The following is a 17,124-nucleotide window of genomic DNA, read 5'->3' as shown; positions in this document are numbered from 1 at the left end:
GCTTTGTTCTTAGTTTTGAAATTGGTTATATTTAACCTCTTAGTTGTGAAATTTTTCCTTATTTTTTTTATAAAAAAAATTGGGATTACATGTAATATTGTTTTATTAAAAAATATGTGATTGAAATAGGATCAAAACACTATTCAAAAATGCATTTCTTTTTGAACCTTTTCTTAAGTTTCTTATTTTGAAAGTATATCTTGAAACCTTTATAACTATACGTTCTTCCCAACAATTAATCCTCGTTAATAGAAGAAGCTATATTAATAAACCAACCTTGGCTTCAAATTGAAAAGGGTAAAAATTTTATGACTGCCAAAATTACTCATCCCATGTTAGGTTATAACTTATAACCTTAGTTTCAGTTGATCGTCTGAATTTTATCGCAACCTTTTGTGCTCTGATTATTTCCTAATTTTTGCAGTTGAATCGAACAATTGTCCAAACTTCATCCCAATTTTTTAAGATCCGATTTAGGCTATTCCTGATTTTTCCAATTAAATAAACCAATTGCCCATATTATCTTGATTTTTCGAATTGAATGAGAAAGAAAGTACCAATGAAAGCCTTTCATCAAGGGTTAATTTCGATCATTAGTATTATTGTGCAACTATAATGAGATATCAGATACTAACTTGTCACCTAAACAAGTTGAGAACCAATCGTTAAATTTTTTCATTAGATTGCTCGTAAATTGGGGCAAATGGTAAAGGAAGTTATTGAATCAATTGCAGAAACAGCACCAACCTCCTTTTTGGAGCGAATTGCATTTAATGAACGCAAACCCAGCAATAGGATGGAATGTTAACAAACAAGTGGAAGATCCATTTTCGGCTGATGTTTGTTGCCTTGTTCTCGATGATGGAACATATGTTTTAGAGTTAAAGGATCGAATTCTATGGGTTAAGTCGCGTTAAAAAGTGTTGGATTGTTTGTAGTAATTTAAACATCAAAATAAAATGCTTTATATTCTTCGTAAAATTGATACGACTGTCGGACCACCGCTTATATGTGTAGTCTAGTAAGTGCATCATTGACTAACTCACAATGAAATATCGTAAGATTTTACAATTTGAAGAGTTGAAGAGATTTTAACATCAACAAGTGTACGTTTTTTCTTTAATTTCTATTATGCACCATTGAAACCAACATAGCACAGTGGGATAAAGGGCACCCATGACCACCACACATAATTGTTGGAGGGCCCTCCAATATAGGAAACCTTAAGAACCATTTTTTTNTCTCAAAACCAGTCTGTAGCAGCATTTGTAGGAGGAGACAAGGCTGCCTTCTACCATTGTGGATTTTTCAGCAGCCATAACACTCTCTTTGACTCTAAGGGCAGACACTACTATCACAACTGTTACATTCAGGGCTCCATAGATTTCATCTTTGGTCGTGGGCAATCGATATATCATGTGAGCTAATTGTATCAATTCTTAAGAAACATACATGAAGAAACGAGCAATTTTTACCAATTGTTTTTCTGATCAAGGTTTTATTGTTTACGTATGGATGCAGGAGTGCGAAATTTTTGTGATTGCTAACAAGAGACATGAAATCCAAGGATCTATCACAGCACATAGCAGGCAAAGCACCAAGGAAAACAGTGGCTTTGTCTTCGTCAAGGGGAAGGTCTATGGCATCGGTGATGTGTACTTGGGTAGAGCTAATGGAGCATATTCCAGGGTAGTTTTTGCAAACACCTACTTTTCTCGGACAGTCATACCTCAAGGCTGGACAAACTGGAGTCATTCGGGCAGTACAGGGTAAGAAACTGGTTCTCAGAAACAAATATCAGTTTCTTCTTTAGTTCAAAAATTCACAAGAATAAGCCTACGTAAATCATCCTACTTCACTACATTTGATTCGTTGAGCAATCTACTAAAAGATCTAATGCAACTAAGTCCTTTGCAAGTACAAGAGAACACGTTAATTTGCTCTATCCCTTCCTCTTCTAACTTGTATTAACGAGATTATGAACACGAGACTCCTTAGATCTACAAAACCATACAAGTTACCCTTCTCTGTATTTCCCTTCCGCTTGTGGACATATCTTCTTATTTTTATTATCTTATCCATTTTAGTATGATCATACATCCCTTATAGCAATTACTCTACGTTCACCGTACAGTTGATTTGTCTTTTACTAGCCCAACACCTAGAAGCATAAAGCATAGCAAGTATAATCACTGTTCTATAGAACTGGAATGATCTTTCATATCACATAGAATTCTCGTAGTACTTCTTCATTTCATCTTAACCTGCTTTAATCCTATACATTATATCCTCTTCAATTTCCTATTCTTTAATAATAATTGAACATAGATATCTCAAAAATCACATTCAGGGACGCTTAAGCAATATCAAATCCCAATAAATTTTATCTTAATTACTGGCTCAACTAGATCAAACATGACGTGGCTGACAATTATCATAGGATAAAAATATTACTCAAGGGGAAATTCTAATGCAATTAATGTTGTACCTTGAAACAGAAACTTACACCAAGCCGAGTATAAATGTCATGGACCTGGATCTGCTTCAACAAACCGCGCAACTTGGTCAAAACAACTCACTGATAAAGAAGCAGCTCCATTCCTCTCTCTAGATTTCATCAAAGGCAAGGAATGGCTACCAGCATGGTTTTTCTAGTGCAGGTGCATCTTTAGACTTCAGACAGAAAGGGCACCTCTAGCTGTAAATTTATCCATGCCTACAAGTTAGTGTATATATTACTGTATAGAAAAGCTACTGATCATGTAAACCGTGAATCCATCTTCTACTTGTACACAAAAAGCTAAGTTTGGTGTGCAATATTAGACATAACTAAATAATATAAACTTTGATTTTGTCAAGTACTATACAATCCCCCCTTTATCGTATTAATATGAATTATCAATATAAACAGACAACATTTAAACTTCTTTTCTTTTTAATACAGAATAAGCATGAGGAGTCATCACTTGTCAAGTTGACTCTTGATCGTGATCTCAGCAAACAAAACTCATCATTTCTGGCAAATGATTATAGAATTAAATCCTAAAACTTCTCTTAATATCTCCTTCCCCAAGACAGAAGCATCAAGGTTAATTTAAGCACTGCATATCTTTCCTTCATATCTCCTTTCCTAAGACAAAAACGCGTGTAAAACCGCTATGTTTGAATTGTTAGCATTATCAATCCACCAATGATCTCAGTAACACGTATACTGGCAGCATAGCACACTGATCACTGAATGGAGAAATGAGTTGTAGAACCCGAATTTTTTTTTTTTTTTTTTGGTGTTGCATATAATCTAGTTGCCAATCGATAGAAATGATATGTCTAGTCATGTCAATTTGTTATGCCGAACAATTAACTAGATTTATATGATTTTTCTTAATAGTTGATCGATCAAAGTAGAAAAAGAATAAAAATATTAAATTTTACACTTTTATATATCTGGGCCGGATAGTTAATTTTTGAATGAGCTATAACTACCCTATTGCTCATTTCAAAGCCCATAATAAATTGTCGATTACGTTGCTCAAGGAAAATATAATTTTGGATAAGTTAAACTCAAGTTAGAGTAAAAAATGAAAACTGCTTAACTAATAATATTAGTTTTCAATTTAGACTCAATTACTATGGCAATTTCAGACTCTTTTAATAGCTTATAATTTATCATGTATAATAGATAAGAAAAAAAGATAATTTTTATTGGATTTCGCTATATTAAAATTATTCGTTTTAAGCACTTCAATAAATTCCGGTTTGATAACGCATCGAGTTGCTAGAATTCAAGGTGTTACAAAATCAGATGTTTATCTTACAGCAGATGCATCAGTGATCGGGAGTTCCTGATGTAAACAAATGAGAGACCTTCCACCGGAGACACTCGTAAATGAATCTACATTTTAATCCTTAAAATAACAATCCTGAGTTGGCCTCAGCCTCTATATGTTTCGTCTCAACTCCAGAAGCAATTCAGCGCAAGCTTCAACAGCCATCTTGCCAACACCAGATGCAAAACATCGATGACGATGTTAAAGTGTATATGCTACCGGCAATGTTATGAGCAAAAATCAAGCATAATTATGCACATTTGGGACATGTCTAGTACACAACATTAGACAGTAACATAGTACTACACAAAATTTTAACTTCTTCAATGATGTTGAATACGGCCCAGCCAGCTTACTAAACATGCCATTTGTGTTTACAGCTCTTTTTTACCACTATCTCCAGCAACGCTACGACCCGCTTGAAATTGAATGACATATTGTCTTTGCAGATCTTTAAGCTTTTCCACTAGTTCTTGGAACGACGGCCGGTACTGTGGATCACTGGTCTCAATACAGATAATTTGAAAATTAGCTAGACTAAAGAATGCTAGAGAAAAGAAAATTAGCTATATTATATTGTAAGTCATCTGTATGCAGATAATGAAAACAATTGGACAGCAATCAGAAACTAGAGAAATACCTTTGCCAGCAGCTCTCGATGATAGAAGCCCATTGTGGATCAACGTCCTTTGGAATCTCTAGCCGTTGGTTCATAAACCCTACAGCTCCAATTACCTGTAGAATCCAATGACGCTGGTCAACATGCAAAAAAATTACTGTATGTGACTTCAAGTTTCTTTCATAATCGAGACTGATCGCACTCATTTGACCCGCTTCACGAAGCAAATGAGAATGTTGTTGAAGCAATAAATTTTCAGAAAAATTACCAATACCTGTATTGAGTTGAGGTTATCCCAAGGAATCTTCTGGGTAACGAGCTCCCATAGTATTACACCAAAGCTGTACACATCAGCCCTAGTTATTCCAAGAAACAATGTCAAGAATCAGATTCGTTTGTTTTCGACAGAGGTTCATTTATAACAATATTTAACATCACACGTCACTAAGCATACTTCTCATCTGAGGGTTCACTACGAAGAACTTCTGGAGCCATCCATTGAGGCTGCATAAGCAAGAATAAGTTCTCAACAAGCTATTAATTTAATAAATTTAGAATGTATTGTACTGGTGCAGCCACGAAGAGAAGTGTCCAGTGCCGGTTAAATACCGTTCCTTTCCCCGTCTTTGTTGTCAAATAAGTTTCATGTTTAAGCCGTGAGAGACCAAAATCACCAACCTGTTGAAGAGGATGTATCAGTCTTCCTCTCATGGAGTTTCTAAAGCACATGCGAAGCAAATTTAGGAAATAAGAGACGAGATTAAGCAGCGTATTCTGAAGAACCCAGGGCAGACCTTCACATTCCAGTTCCTGTCGACGAGAAGATTGGATGACTTTAAATCACGATGAACAATAGGTGGATTGCAACGATGAAGATAATTCATGCCTCGTGCCTGTGGAAATATAGCCAGTCCAAAATTTATACCATGAAAAGAAACACCCAAGAATGCGCAGTGATCTTTAGAAAATGTTAAACATACTGGTATATTTGGAGGGTATGATTAGAAAAATAAGCAAAAATCTTGTTTATTGTGCTATCTAGTCCTAATTATAATCTGTACCCACATGCACAGAGAGCCTACTAAAAGCAAAAAAGAAATTCTGAGACACAACACATCTTGTGCCTTCACTGTAAATAAGGTATGGTTAAATTTGAATTGACTGATATCCCACATGTATTCCAAACTCTTCAAGATACTTACAATATCCAAAGCCATGTGAATGTGTCGCCTCCAATCGAATTTTGATGCATGCCTCTGTAATAACCGGAACAAACTTCCACTGCATCAAATGGAAAGGTGGAAACTTGTATATAAATCACTCTGCTAATGGAACAGCCCAAAATAATAGAGATACAGAGAATAAAATAGTATACTGATATATGCAGAAGATGTAAAGAATACACGACAGTGATTCTAGGGATAAAAGTAGAAAAGAAAAAGGAGAGGAAGGCGCGAAAATTGAGGTAATACCGAGGTAGAAACTCTGTAACAATACAGAGACGTTGAGGGGAAGTAACAGCACCCATGAAGAGCAGAATATTTGGATGTCGAAGTCTTTTCATAAGTGACACCTTCAAAGACAAAGAAAACTTTAAGCAGATTGGCAAAAGTTTTATTCTCGGTTTTTCTAATTATTTTCTTCCCTTATGGGCTTTTGTTACTAAGACAAGTCAAAAACTGCATCATCTTTAGAGTTTTGGACACTCAAAACATGGTTCAAGTGAACAACTCAATCTGAAGGAACATTTCTCAGTGCGAAACCAATCTATGGTCAGGCAGCAGAAGCCACTTGATTAGAACCTATTTACTGTCACGAAAAGATCCTATCTCAAGATTAAGAATATTGGGCAACTCAGAATACATAGCTTGTTTTGAGGCAGGGTTTCAAGTAATTTTCCTAGACATTCTATGAAGAATAGTTGCAGTTATATAGCACAAAGAAAGAATTGAAAACAAACTAAAAATGACATACTCACCTCCTGTCTGAAGGAAAATATTACATCATCAGAATATTCTTGTCTGGAAAATACCTTGACAGCAACATCCTGCATAATAGACATTCATTTAATTAAAGATGAAAACTAGCACGTCCATAACTTTATATATATTCTTATATTACTTTTTCATTTGTAAAGTCTTTCACAGAACTGAAATATTAGCAGTAAAGGAAAAGAACAATCATGGTGATGTGAGCAAGTCAATTCTTAGGCTATTTTCTATACAAAACTTATAAAATTTACCCAGACGGAGTATATGCTTAAATTTCCATAGAAAGTACAAAGGTCTGGAGGGAAATCTAATGAAGCATTGTACAATTCTATGCTTGGCAGTTCCTAATCATTAATTATATTTGGAGCTTGGTACTTGAAAGAGTGACTATCATAATAACAAACTTCGATTCGAATAAAAAAGTGAGTATTCTAAACGTGGCTAAGAAGAGAGACAAAGAACATACGGATCCATACCACAGAGCATGATATACAGTTCCACAAGAACCTGCATCCACATAATATAAAGGTAAGAGGTACAGAGGAATTAAAAGGGGGCATAATAAAGACCCGTAGTGAAATTTCAACTACAAAACATGAAATATTAACAAAAATTTTGCTGCCTAATTGGTCGGTACTCTGGCAAATTCACATCCATAATTTATTAAAGATGCAACCCCTTTCCCTAACATCATAGGATCCATGGGTATTTAAGGGAAAGAATAACTGCAATAACTAAGAAAACTAATACTTGGCAATAACCACCTGCAATGACAGAATGCACTTACCTTGACCAATCTGTTCTCCAATTGTCAAGTCCTCCCACAAGATTTCATAATCTAAGCAGTCAGATACGGTATCAATTTTTAATTGGATCATCATCTATATCAGTAAAGGAGTTTACAGGTTATTTTCTTCAAGTTTGTTCAAATCATTACTAGAATTTTTCTTAGAAATAATCCTTTGATGACGCGGATTTCGACCATCAAGACAATTGGCTGAATCCCATTAACCTTACTGCAGAGAAAAGGTGCACATACCACGAAACAAGCCCTACATATTCATGAGAGGCAAGGGAAGAGGCCGGACAACAATCGTCTGGTCGGAGAACTCTGAGGACAGCTATCGATCTGCCACGTTCAAATGTGAAGCACCACATTTTGTTGCCTACGGCATTAGTTTCAAGGTACGGTTTTTGTATCGCCTTAACATGTTTTCTTTCCCTAAGAAGTGTCAATTCTCATTTTTGGATACATGAAGAATCACCTTATCTCAAAGCTTAATTGCTTGTGTTTAAACACCCCACGTGCAACTCAGATTCATGTCCAGAATTTTCATAAATAGACAATATACTTGGCATAATTCTCATGTAAAGCAATATCTTGTCCAATCCTTTTCGGTACAACATACCAAACATGTCAGTAATGTATTAACAAGAATTCACCCACTTAGATAATTCATATGGTTTGACAGAATGAGGCTCCCACTGGCATTGCTTATACATCTCAAAACCAGTCTGTAGCAGCATTTGTAGGAGGAGACAAGGCTGCCTTCTACCATTGTGGATTTTTCAGCAGCCATAACACACTCTTTGACTCTAAGGGCAGACACTACTATCACAACTGTTACATTCAGGGCTCCATAGATTTCATCTTTGGTCATGGGCAATCGATATATCATGTGAGCTAATTGTATCAATTCTTAAGAAACATACATGAAGAAACGAGCAATTTTTGCCAATTGTTTTTCTGATCAAGGTTTTATTGTTTACGTATGGATGCAGGAGTGCGAAATTTTTGTGATTGCTAATAAGAGACATGAAATCCAAGGATCTATCACAGCACATAGCAGGCAAAGCACCAAGGAAAACAGTGGCTTTGTCTTCGTCAAGGGGAAGGTCTATGGCATCGGTGATGTGTACTTGGGTAGAGCTAATGGAGCATATTCCAGGGTAGTTTTTGCAAACACCTACTTTTCTCGGACAGTCATACCTCAAGGCTGGACAAACTGGAGTCATTCGGGCAGTACAGGGTAAGAAACTGGTTCTCAGAAACAAATATCAGTTTCTTCTTTAGTTCAAAAATTCACAAGATTAAGCCTACGTAAATCATCCTACTTCACTACATTTGATTCGTTGGGCAATCTACTAAAAGATCTAATGCAATTAAGTCCTTTGCAAGTACAAGAGAACACGTTAATTCGCTCTATCCCTTCCTCTTCTAACTTGTATTAACGAGATTATGAACACGAGACTCCTTAGATCTACAAAACCATACAAGTTACCCTTCTCTATATTTCCCTTCCACTTGTGGACATATCTTCTTATTTTTATTATCTTATCCATTTTAGTATGATCATACATCCCTTATAGCAATTACTCTACATTCACCGTACAGTTGATTTGTCTTTTACTAGCCCAACACCTAGAACATAAAGCATAGCAAGTATAATCACTGTTCTATAGAACTGGAATAATCTTTCATATCACATAGAATTCTCGTAGTACTTCTTCATTTCATCTTAACCTGCTTTAATCCTATACATTATATCCTCTTCAATTTCCTATTCTTTACTAATAATTGAACATAGATATCTCAAAGATCACATTCAGGGACGCTTAAGCAATATCAAATCCCAATAAATTTTATCTTAATTACTGGCTCAATTAGATCAAACATGACGTGGCTGACAATTATCATAGGATAAAAATATTACTCAAGGGGAAATTCTAATGCAATTAATGTTGTACCTTGAAACAGAAACTTACACCAAGCCGAGTATAAATGTCATGGACCTGGATCTGCTTCAACAAACCGCGCAACTTGGTCAAAACAACTCACTGATAAAGAAGCAGCTCCATTCCTCTCTCTAAATTTCATCAAAGGCAAGGAATGGCTACCAGAATGGTTTTTCTAGTGCAGGTGCATCTTTACACTTCAGACAGAAAGGGCACCTCTAGCTGTAAATTTATCCATGCCTAGAAGTTAGTGTATAAATTACTGTATAGAAAAGCTACTGATCATGTAAACAGTGAATCCATCTTCTACTTGTACACAAAAAGCTAAGTTTGGTGTGCAATATTAGACATAACTAAATAATATAAACTTTGATTTTGTCAAGTACTATACAATCCCCCCTTTATCGTATTAATATGAATTATCAATATAAACAGACAACATTTAAACTTCTTTTCTTTTTAATACAGAATAAGCATGAGGAGTCATCACTTGTCAAGTTGACTCTTGATCGTGATCTCAGCAAACAAAACTCATCATTTCTGGCAAATGATTATAGAATTAAATCCTAAAACTTCTCTTAATAACTCCTTCCCCAAGACAGAAGCATCAAGGTTAATTTAAGCACTGCATATCTTTCCTTCATATCTCCTTTCCTAAGACAAAAACGCGTGTAAAACCGCTATGTTTGAATTGTTAGCATTATCAATCCACCAATGATCTCAGTAACACGTATACTGGCAGCATAGCACACTGATCACTGAATGGAGAAATGAGTTGTAGAACCCGAATTTTTTTTTTTTTTTTTTGGTGTTGCATATAATCTAGTTGCCAATCGATAGAAATGATATGTCTAGTCATGTCAATTTGTTATGCCGAACAATTAACTAGATTTATATGATTTTTCTTAATAGTTGATCGATCAAAGTAGAAAAAGAATAAAAATATTAAATTTTACACTTTTATATATCTGGGCCGGATAGTTAATTTTTGAATGAGCTATAACTACCCTCTTGCTCATTTCAAAGCCCATAATAAATTGTCGATTACGTGCTCAAGGAAAATATAATTTTGGATAAGTTAAACTCAAGTTAGAGTAAAAAATGAAAACTGCTTAACTAATAATATTAGTTTTCAATTTAGACTCAATTACTATGGCAATTTCAGACTCTTTTAATAGCTTATAATTTATCATGTATAATAGATAAGAAAAAAAGATAATTTTTATTGGATTTCGCTATATTAAAATTATTCGTTTTAAGCACTTCAATAAATTCCGGTTTGATAACGTAAACTCAAGTTAGAGTAAAAAATGAAAACTGCTTAACTAATAATATTAGTTTTCAATTTAGACTCAATTACTATGGCAATTTCAGACTCTTTTAATAGCTTATAATTTATCATGTATAATAGATAAGAAAAAAAGATAATTTTTATTGGATTTCGCTATATTAAAATTATTCGTTTTAAGCACTTCAATAAATTCCGGTTTGATAACACATCGAGTTGCTAGAATTCAAGGTGTTACAAAATCAGATGTTTATCTTACAGCAGATGCATCAGTGATCGGGAGTTCCTGATGTAAACAAATGAGAGACCTTCCACCGGAGACACTCGTAAATGAATCTACATTTTAATCCTTAAAATAACAATCCTGAGTTGGCCTCAGCCTCTATATGTTTCGTCTCAACTCCAGAAGCAATTCAGCGCAAGCTTCAACAGCCATCTTGCCAACACCAGATGCAAAACATCGATGACGATGTTAAAGTGTATATGCTACCGGCAATGTTATGAGCAAAAATCAAGCATAATTATGCACATTTGGGACATGTCTAGTACACAACATTAGACAGTAACATGGTACTACACAAAATTTTAACTTCTTCAATGATGTTGAATACGGCCCAGCCAGCTTACTAAACATGCCATTTGTGTTTACAGCTCTTTTTTACCACTATCTCCAGCAACGCTACGACCCGCTTGAAATTGAATGACATATTGTCTTTGCAGATCTTTAAGCTTTTCCACTAGTTCTTGGAACGACGGCCGGTACTGTGGATCACTGGTCTCAATACAGATAATTTGAAAATTAGCTAGACTAAAGAATGCTAGAGAAAAGAAAATTAGCTATATTATATTGTAAGTCATCTGTATGCAGATAATGAAAACAATTGGACAGCAATCAGAAACTAGAGAAATACCTTTGCCAGCAGCTCTCGATGATAGAAGCCCATTGTGGATCAACGTCCTTTGGAATCTCTAGCCGTTGGTTCATAAACCCTACAGCTCCAATTACCTGTAGAATCCAATGACGCTGGTCAACATGCAAAAAAATTACTGTATGTGACTTCAAGTTTCTTTCATAATCGAGACTGATCGCACTCATTTGACCCGCTTCACGAAGCAAATGAGAATGTTGTTGAAGCAATAAATTTTCAGAAAAATTACCAATACCTGTATTGAGTTGAGGTTATCCCAAGGAATCTTCTGGGTAACGAGCTCCCATAGTATTACACCAAAGCTGTACACATCAGCCCTAGTTATTCCAAGAAACAATGTCAAGAATCAGATTCGTTTGTTTTCGACAGAGGTTCATTTATAACAATATTTAACATCACACGTCACTAAGCATACTTCTCATCTGAGGGTTCACTACGAAGAACTTCTGGAGCCATCCATTGAGGCTGCATAAGCAAGAATAAGTTCTCAACAAGCTATTAATTTAATAAATTTAGAATGTATTGTACTGGTGCAGCCACGAAGAGAAGTGTCCAGTGCCGGTTAAATACCGTTCCTTTCCCCGTCTTTGTTGTCAAATAAGTTTCATGTTTAAGCCGTGAGAGACCAAAATCACCAACCTGTTGAAGAGGATGTATCAGTCTTCCTCTCATGGAGTTTCTAAAGCACATGCGAAGCAAATTTAGGAAATAAGAGACGAGATTAAGCAGCGTATTCTGAAGAACCCAGGGCAGACCTTCACATTCCAGTTCCTGTCGACGAGAAGATTGGATGACTTTAAATCACGATGAACAATAGGTGGATTGCAACGATGAAGATAATTCATGCCTCGTGCCTGTGGAAATATAGCCAGTCCAAAATTTATACCATGAAAAGAAACACCCAAGAATGCGCAGTGATCTTTAGAAAATGTTAAACATACTGGTATATTTGGAGGGTATGATTAGAAAAATAAGCAAAAATCTTGTTTATTGTGCTATCTAGTCCTAATTATAATCTGTACCCACATGCACAGAGAGCCTACTAAAAGCAAAAAAGAAATTCTGAGACACAACACATCTTGTGCCTTCACTGTAAATAAGGTATGGTTAAATTTGAATTGACTGATATCCCACATGTATTCCAAACTCTTCAAGATACTTACAATATCCAAAGCCATGTGAATGTGTCGCCTCCAATCGAATTTTGATGCATGCCTCTGTAATAACCGGAACAAACTTCCACTGCATCAAATGGAAAGGTGGAAACTTGTATATAAATCACTCTGCTAATGGAACAGCCCAAAATAATAGAGATACAGAGAATAAAATAGTATACTGATATATGCAGAAGATGTAAAGAATACACGACAGTGATTCTAGGGATAAAAGTAGAAAAGAAAAAGGAGAGGAAGGCGCGAAAATTGAGGTAATACCGAGGTAGAAACTCTGTAACAATACAGAGACGTTGAGGGGAAGTAACAGCACCCATGAAGAGCAGAATATTTGGATGTCGAAGTCTTTTCATAAGTGACACCTTCAAAGACAAAGAAAACTTTAAGCAGATTGGCAAAAGTTTTATTCTCGGTTTTTCTAATTATTTTCTTCCCTTATGGGCTTTTGTTACTAAGACAAGTCAAAAACTGCATCATCTTTAGAGTTTTGGACACTCAAAACATGGTTCAAGTGAACAACTCAATCTGAAGGAACATTTCTCAGTGCGAAACCAATCTATGGTCAGGCAGCAGAAGCCACTTGATTAGAACCTATTTACTGTCACGAAAAGATCCTATCTCAAGATAAGAATATTGGGCAACTCAGAATACATAGCTTGTTTTGAGGCAGGGTTTCAAGTAATTTTCCTAGACATTCTATGAAGAATAGTTGCAGTTATATAGCACAAAGAAAGAATCGAAAACAAACTAAAAATGACATACTCACCTCCTGTCTGAAGGAAAATATTACATCATCAGAATATTCTTGTCTGGAAAATACCTTGACAGCAACATCCTGCATAATAGACATTCATTTAATTAAAGATGAAAACTAGCACGTCCATAACTTTATATATATTCTTATATTACTTTTTCATTTGTAAAGTCTTTCACAGAACTGAAATATTAGCAGTAAAGGAAAAGAACAATCATGGTGATGTGAGCAAGTCAATTCTTAGGCTATTTTCTATACAAAACTTATAAAATTTACCCAGACGGAGTATATGCTTAAATTTCCATAGAAAGTACAAAGGTCTGGAGGGAAATCTAATGAAGCATTGTACAATTCTATGCTTGGCAGTTCCTAATCATTAATTATATTTGGAGCTTGGTACTTGAAAGAGTGACTATCATAATAACAAACTTCGATTCAAATAAAAAAGTGAGTATTCTAAACGTGGCTAAGAAGAGAGACAAAGAACATACGGATCCATACCACAGAGCATGATATACAGTTCCACAAGAACCTGCATCCACATAATATAAAGGTAAGAGGTACAGAGGAATTAAAAGGGGGCATAATAAAGACCCGTAGTGAAATTTCAACTACAAAACATGAAATATTAACAAAAATTTTGCTGCCTAATTGGTCGGTACTCTGGCAAATTCACATCCATAATTTATTAAAGATGCAACCCCTTTCCCTAACATCATAGGATCCATGGGTATTTAAGGGAAAGAATAACTGCAATAACTAAGAAAACTAATACTTGGCAATAACCACCTGCAATGACAGAATGCACTTACCTTGACCAATCTGTTCTCCAATTGTCAAGTCCTCCCACAAGATTTCATAATCTAAGCAGTCAGATACGGTATCAATTTTATTAACAGTAGTACTGCTAGTACTACCACCACTGCTAACCGTGCTTGTGCTGTTAACATTGAACGGCGAGGACCAAGATCCTGAAGCCTCACTATGGGCAGTCCAGCGATTTTCAGCAACCTGATTTTCTGACTTTGGTGAACTCTTCGGCTGACCCAATTCGTTGTCCTGGTCATTGTGCAACCACGGGCAGACAGGATGACATGTCTTTGTTTCTGATCCATCTCGTTCATTTCCTTTCCATGGCCATGCCAAACCTTTCTTACCGATCCAAGCTTCAGCTTTCGGGGTAATGATCTTAGAGATACCAGTTTTACCTTCACTCTCATCACCAGAATCTCTTGATGGATTAACAGGTGAGCGCTCCTCATAACTAACCCCAGAGAACACACCAAAAGGAGATGGATGTGCATCTCTTGGCGTACTGGCTCCACTTGAAGCTGCATCTTCCCTATGGTCAGAGAGAGCAGCATCTGAGAAATCATTATCAGAGTGATGACTATCTCCACTTCCGATATCAAGATCCAAAATGTTCTCTCCAGATCTTATTTTCGACTTAACTTTGTCGCTGACTTTGGAAGCCTATTTAATGATTTGCAGAAGTCAACATATGCTAAGAAATTATTGTAATCATTCGTAATGTAATCGAGAAAGTGCAAGACTAACCAAATTTGATATTTTGGAGGAAATTGCAGCTTGCAGAGGCTGCTGAGGATCAAGTCCAAGTTTGGCTGAAGCAAAAAGTCTTGGCCTGCTAAATATTGAACTAGTTTCCACCGGCTTAGGCGCAGATGTTACTGCTTTCGCTTCTAGGAAAGGTCTTGAATCACAGGAGACGCATATAATCCCGACCAAAGAGCCATCATCATCATATAAAGGGGTATCTGTTGCAATAACTGAAAACCTCTCGCCTCTCTTGTGCTTAACAGGAAACTGCCCTGTCCAACTCTCCCCCGTCATTACACGACACATTATATTTCTTCCCACAGCAAAGTCTTGGTCATCTGTTACCAGCTCAAGGATGTCTTTCCCTAAAGCCTCGGAAGCTGAATATCCATAAATATTTTCAGCACTTCTGTTCCTGGCAACAGAAACTATAACCAAATTGGCTAATACAGAATAACATTTCCCATAAAGGGAGTTGAATCTTACCTTGCATTTATCAAAACAAAAGTTCCTAATTTTGATTATTATTATTATTATTATTAGTGTACAATGCCAATATTGCAACTATGTATTGATAAAGTGGACTAGACAATGCTCAAATAAAACTAATGTCTTGTCCATTATATTGTCCAATAATATATAATACTACATATCAAAGCGTGTAATAAATGCGGTCAGTATAAGAAAGCCCAAACAAAAACTGTCAGTATAACCACATGCAAGATAGATCAAGAAAATGAGCCAATAAAACTTCAACTGACTCACCAGTAAACTATCCGACCATTCAGATCAAGTATATGCACTGACTGTCCCATTGACTGCAATATATTCAAATATTGCTTATCTGTGAACTTCACAGCCGCTGGCCCTCCCCCTCCTCCACCATCAGCACCCCAACGCCCAACCCCACAATCACCGCCACTATGCACATCTTTACTACTACTCTCCCGCTGCAACGGCGATGAGTGCCGGAATGATGCCGACCCTCTCTTCCACGCCGCCACTAAGCCACCATCTCCGCCACCGGCCCTCCTCCACGGCACCCGCTGAGGGGAAATGGAATGGGACCTCTGCTTGAAATTTTGATGCATAGTTGATTGTGGTGAACTCGTGAGCTTAGACATCTCTTGCTTTAACTGGGCATGTCCTGTTTCTAATTCTTGGAGCTTCTTTAATAGCTCCTCCGCTTGTGGTGGTGCCCCTGATGCTGCTGATGGATCTTTTGCATCATTTTCCATAATAATTAACTCAACACCAAACAAAAATAAAACTTGAATGCCCCAAAACAAGTGCCCAAATGTTTCAAATTACTTGAACCCTCATTTTTACTTCTCACTCTTTATATACTTTGACATGGATTTAGGACAGAATCACTGTCTTTCCGTTCCCCCTACACCCTTTTGGCAAACAACTTTTTTATGTGAATCCATGTGTTTATATGCAATCAATTGTTGCTGAAAGTGGACAAATTTGGGATCAATTACAGTTCAAGAAGCTACCATTCAGCTCTCTCTCACATTTCTCTGCCCTTTTGAGTAAGGCGGTTCTTGATTTGGGAGGTTTCTCTAGCTCTATTCCATGTAACGTATATTAATTATCGCTTTCCCAGCTGGTACAATATCGCAAATTTGATGACCTTTAACGGACTATGGGCGTGCCTTACACGGGAAATAATAGCCAACCGTTTCTTGATAATTTGATATCAATCTGGTCGTGAGAAGCACGTCAGTTATGGAGCGTGAGATCTCATTTTAGTAGCTTTTCTTTTCATTTTCAATTAAAAAGAGAATATTGCATCACGGGTCCCAAGTTATTGTAAGAGTAGCTAATAGGTCTTCAATATTTCAAGTTTATAAACTGATGCAATCTCATTTTTACTATATTCTTTAGGACATAATGTGTTTACTTACTTTTAACAATATATTCCTTGAAATTACTACTTTTAAGTATTTAAAAGCTTAGTCAAGTGAGCATGGGTCTGTCCGGAAACTTACCTCACATCAAAATTCTAAGAATTAACTCGAGTAGAAAAAAACTTAACTTCATAAAATTGGGCATGTGGATGGCATGACAGTTTAGTAGAAAATTAGAAATTTTAATTGTCAAATACGACTTGTCTAATTGTAATGAAACGCAAAGAAAAAGTGCTTCTCTTCAAAGGGTTGAAAACTAATTTACCATTTGAACAATAAAATTTGGGACAAATAGTGCAATTTCTTACACTGAAAAACACAAACTAACTCCAGTTACG

At 36.1% G+C, this 17,124-nt stretch overlaps 3 protein-coding genes across 3 annotated transcripts; 2 read left to right on the top strand and 1 right to left on the bottom strand.

The window, feature by feature from the left end:
* The first annotated feature begins 773 nt into the window (after nt 1-773).
* On the top strand, nt 774-2,861 carry LOC111371037 (probable pectinesterase 67). Its single transcript, XM_022992958.1, has 4 exons — nt 774-902; nt 1,218-1,418; nt 1,522-1,769; nt 2,499-2,861. Exons 1-4 carry the CDS (start codon nt 774-776, stop codon nt 2,653-2,655), a joined length of 735 nt encoding a protein of 244 aa, XP_022848726.1. The 3' UTR covers nt 2,656-2,861.
* An 879-nt stretch (nt 2,862-3,740) lies between these two features.
* On the bottom strand, nt 3,741-16,474 carry LOC111371036. Its single transcript, XM_022992957.1, has 29 exons — nt 15,639-16,474; nt 14,874-15,288; nt 14,129-14,789; nt 13,808-13,848; nt 13,329-13,397; nt 12,824-12,924; nt 12,554-12,632; nt 12,146-12,244; nt 11,961-12,029; nt 11,806-11,855; nt 11,626-11,707; nt 11,373-11,485; nt 11,109-11,233; nt 10,721-10,797; nt 9,231-9,348; nt 8,276-8,443; nt 7,881-8,121; nt 7,455-7,566; nt 7,225-7,318; nt 6,904-6,944; nt 6,425-6,493; nt 5,919-6,019; nt 5,649-5,727; nt 5,241-5,339; nt 5,056-5,124; nt 4,901-4,950; nt 4,721-4,802; nt 4,468-4,562; nt 3,741-4,328 (listed from the first exon to the last, which is right to left on the bottom strand). The coding sequence occupies exons 1-29, from the start codon at nt 16,109-16,111 to the stop codon at nt 4,202-4,204; spliced, it is 3,999 nt and encodes a 1,332-aa protein (XP_022848725.1). The 5' UTR covers nt 16,112-16,474; the 3' UTR covers nt 3,741-4,201.
* LOC111371342 (probable pectinesterase 67) lies at nt 7,264-9,465 on the top strand. Its single transcript, XM_022993264.1, has 5 exons — nt 7,264-7,342; nt 7,460-7,622; nt 7,910-8,116; nt 8,220-8,467; nt 9,196-9,465. The coding sequence occupies exons 2-5, from the start codon at nt 7,500-7,502 to the stop codon at nt 9,350-9,352; spliced, it is 735 nt and encodes a 244-aa protein (XP_022849032.1). The 5' UTR covers nt 7,264-7,342; nt 7,460-7,499; the 3' UTR covers nt 9,353-9,465.
* Nucleotides 16,475-17,124: the final 650 nt, after the last annotated feature.

This window comes from Olea europaea, chromosome 22, assembly GCF_002742605.1.
Source record: "Olea europaea var. sylvestris chromosome 22, O_europaea_v1, whole genome shotgun sequence".
NCBI classification, from domain to species: domain Eukaryota; kingdom Viridiplantae; phylum Streptophyta; class Magnoliopsida; order Lamiales; family Oleaceae; genus Olea; species Olea europaea.
The sequence above is the reverse complement of the archived record's forward strand: the minus strand, read 5'-3'. Positions and strand labels throughout refer to the sequence as shown.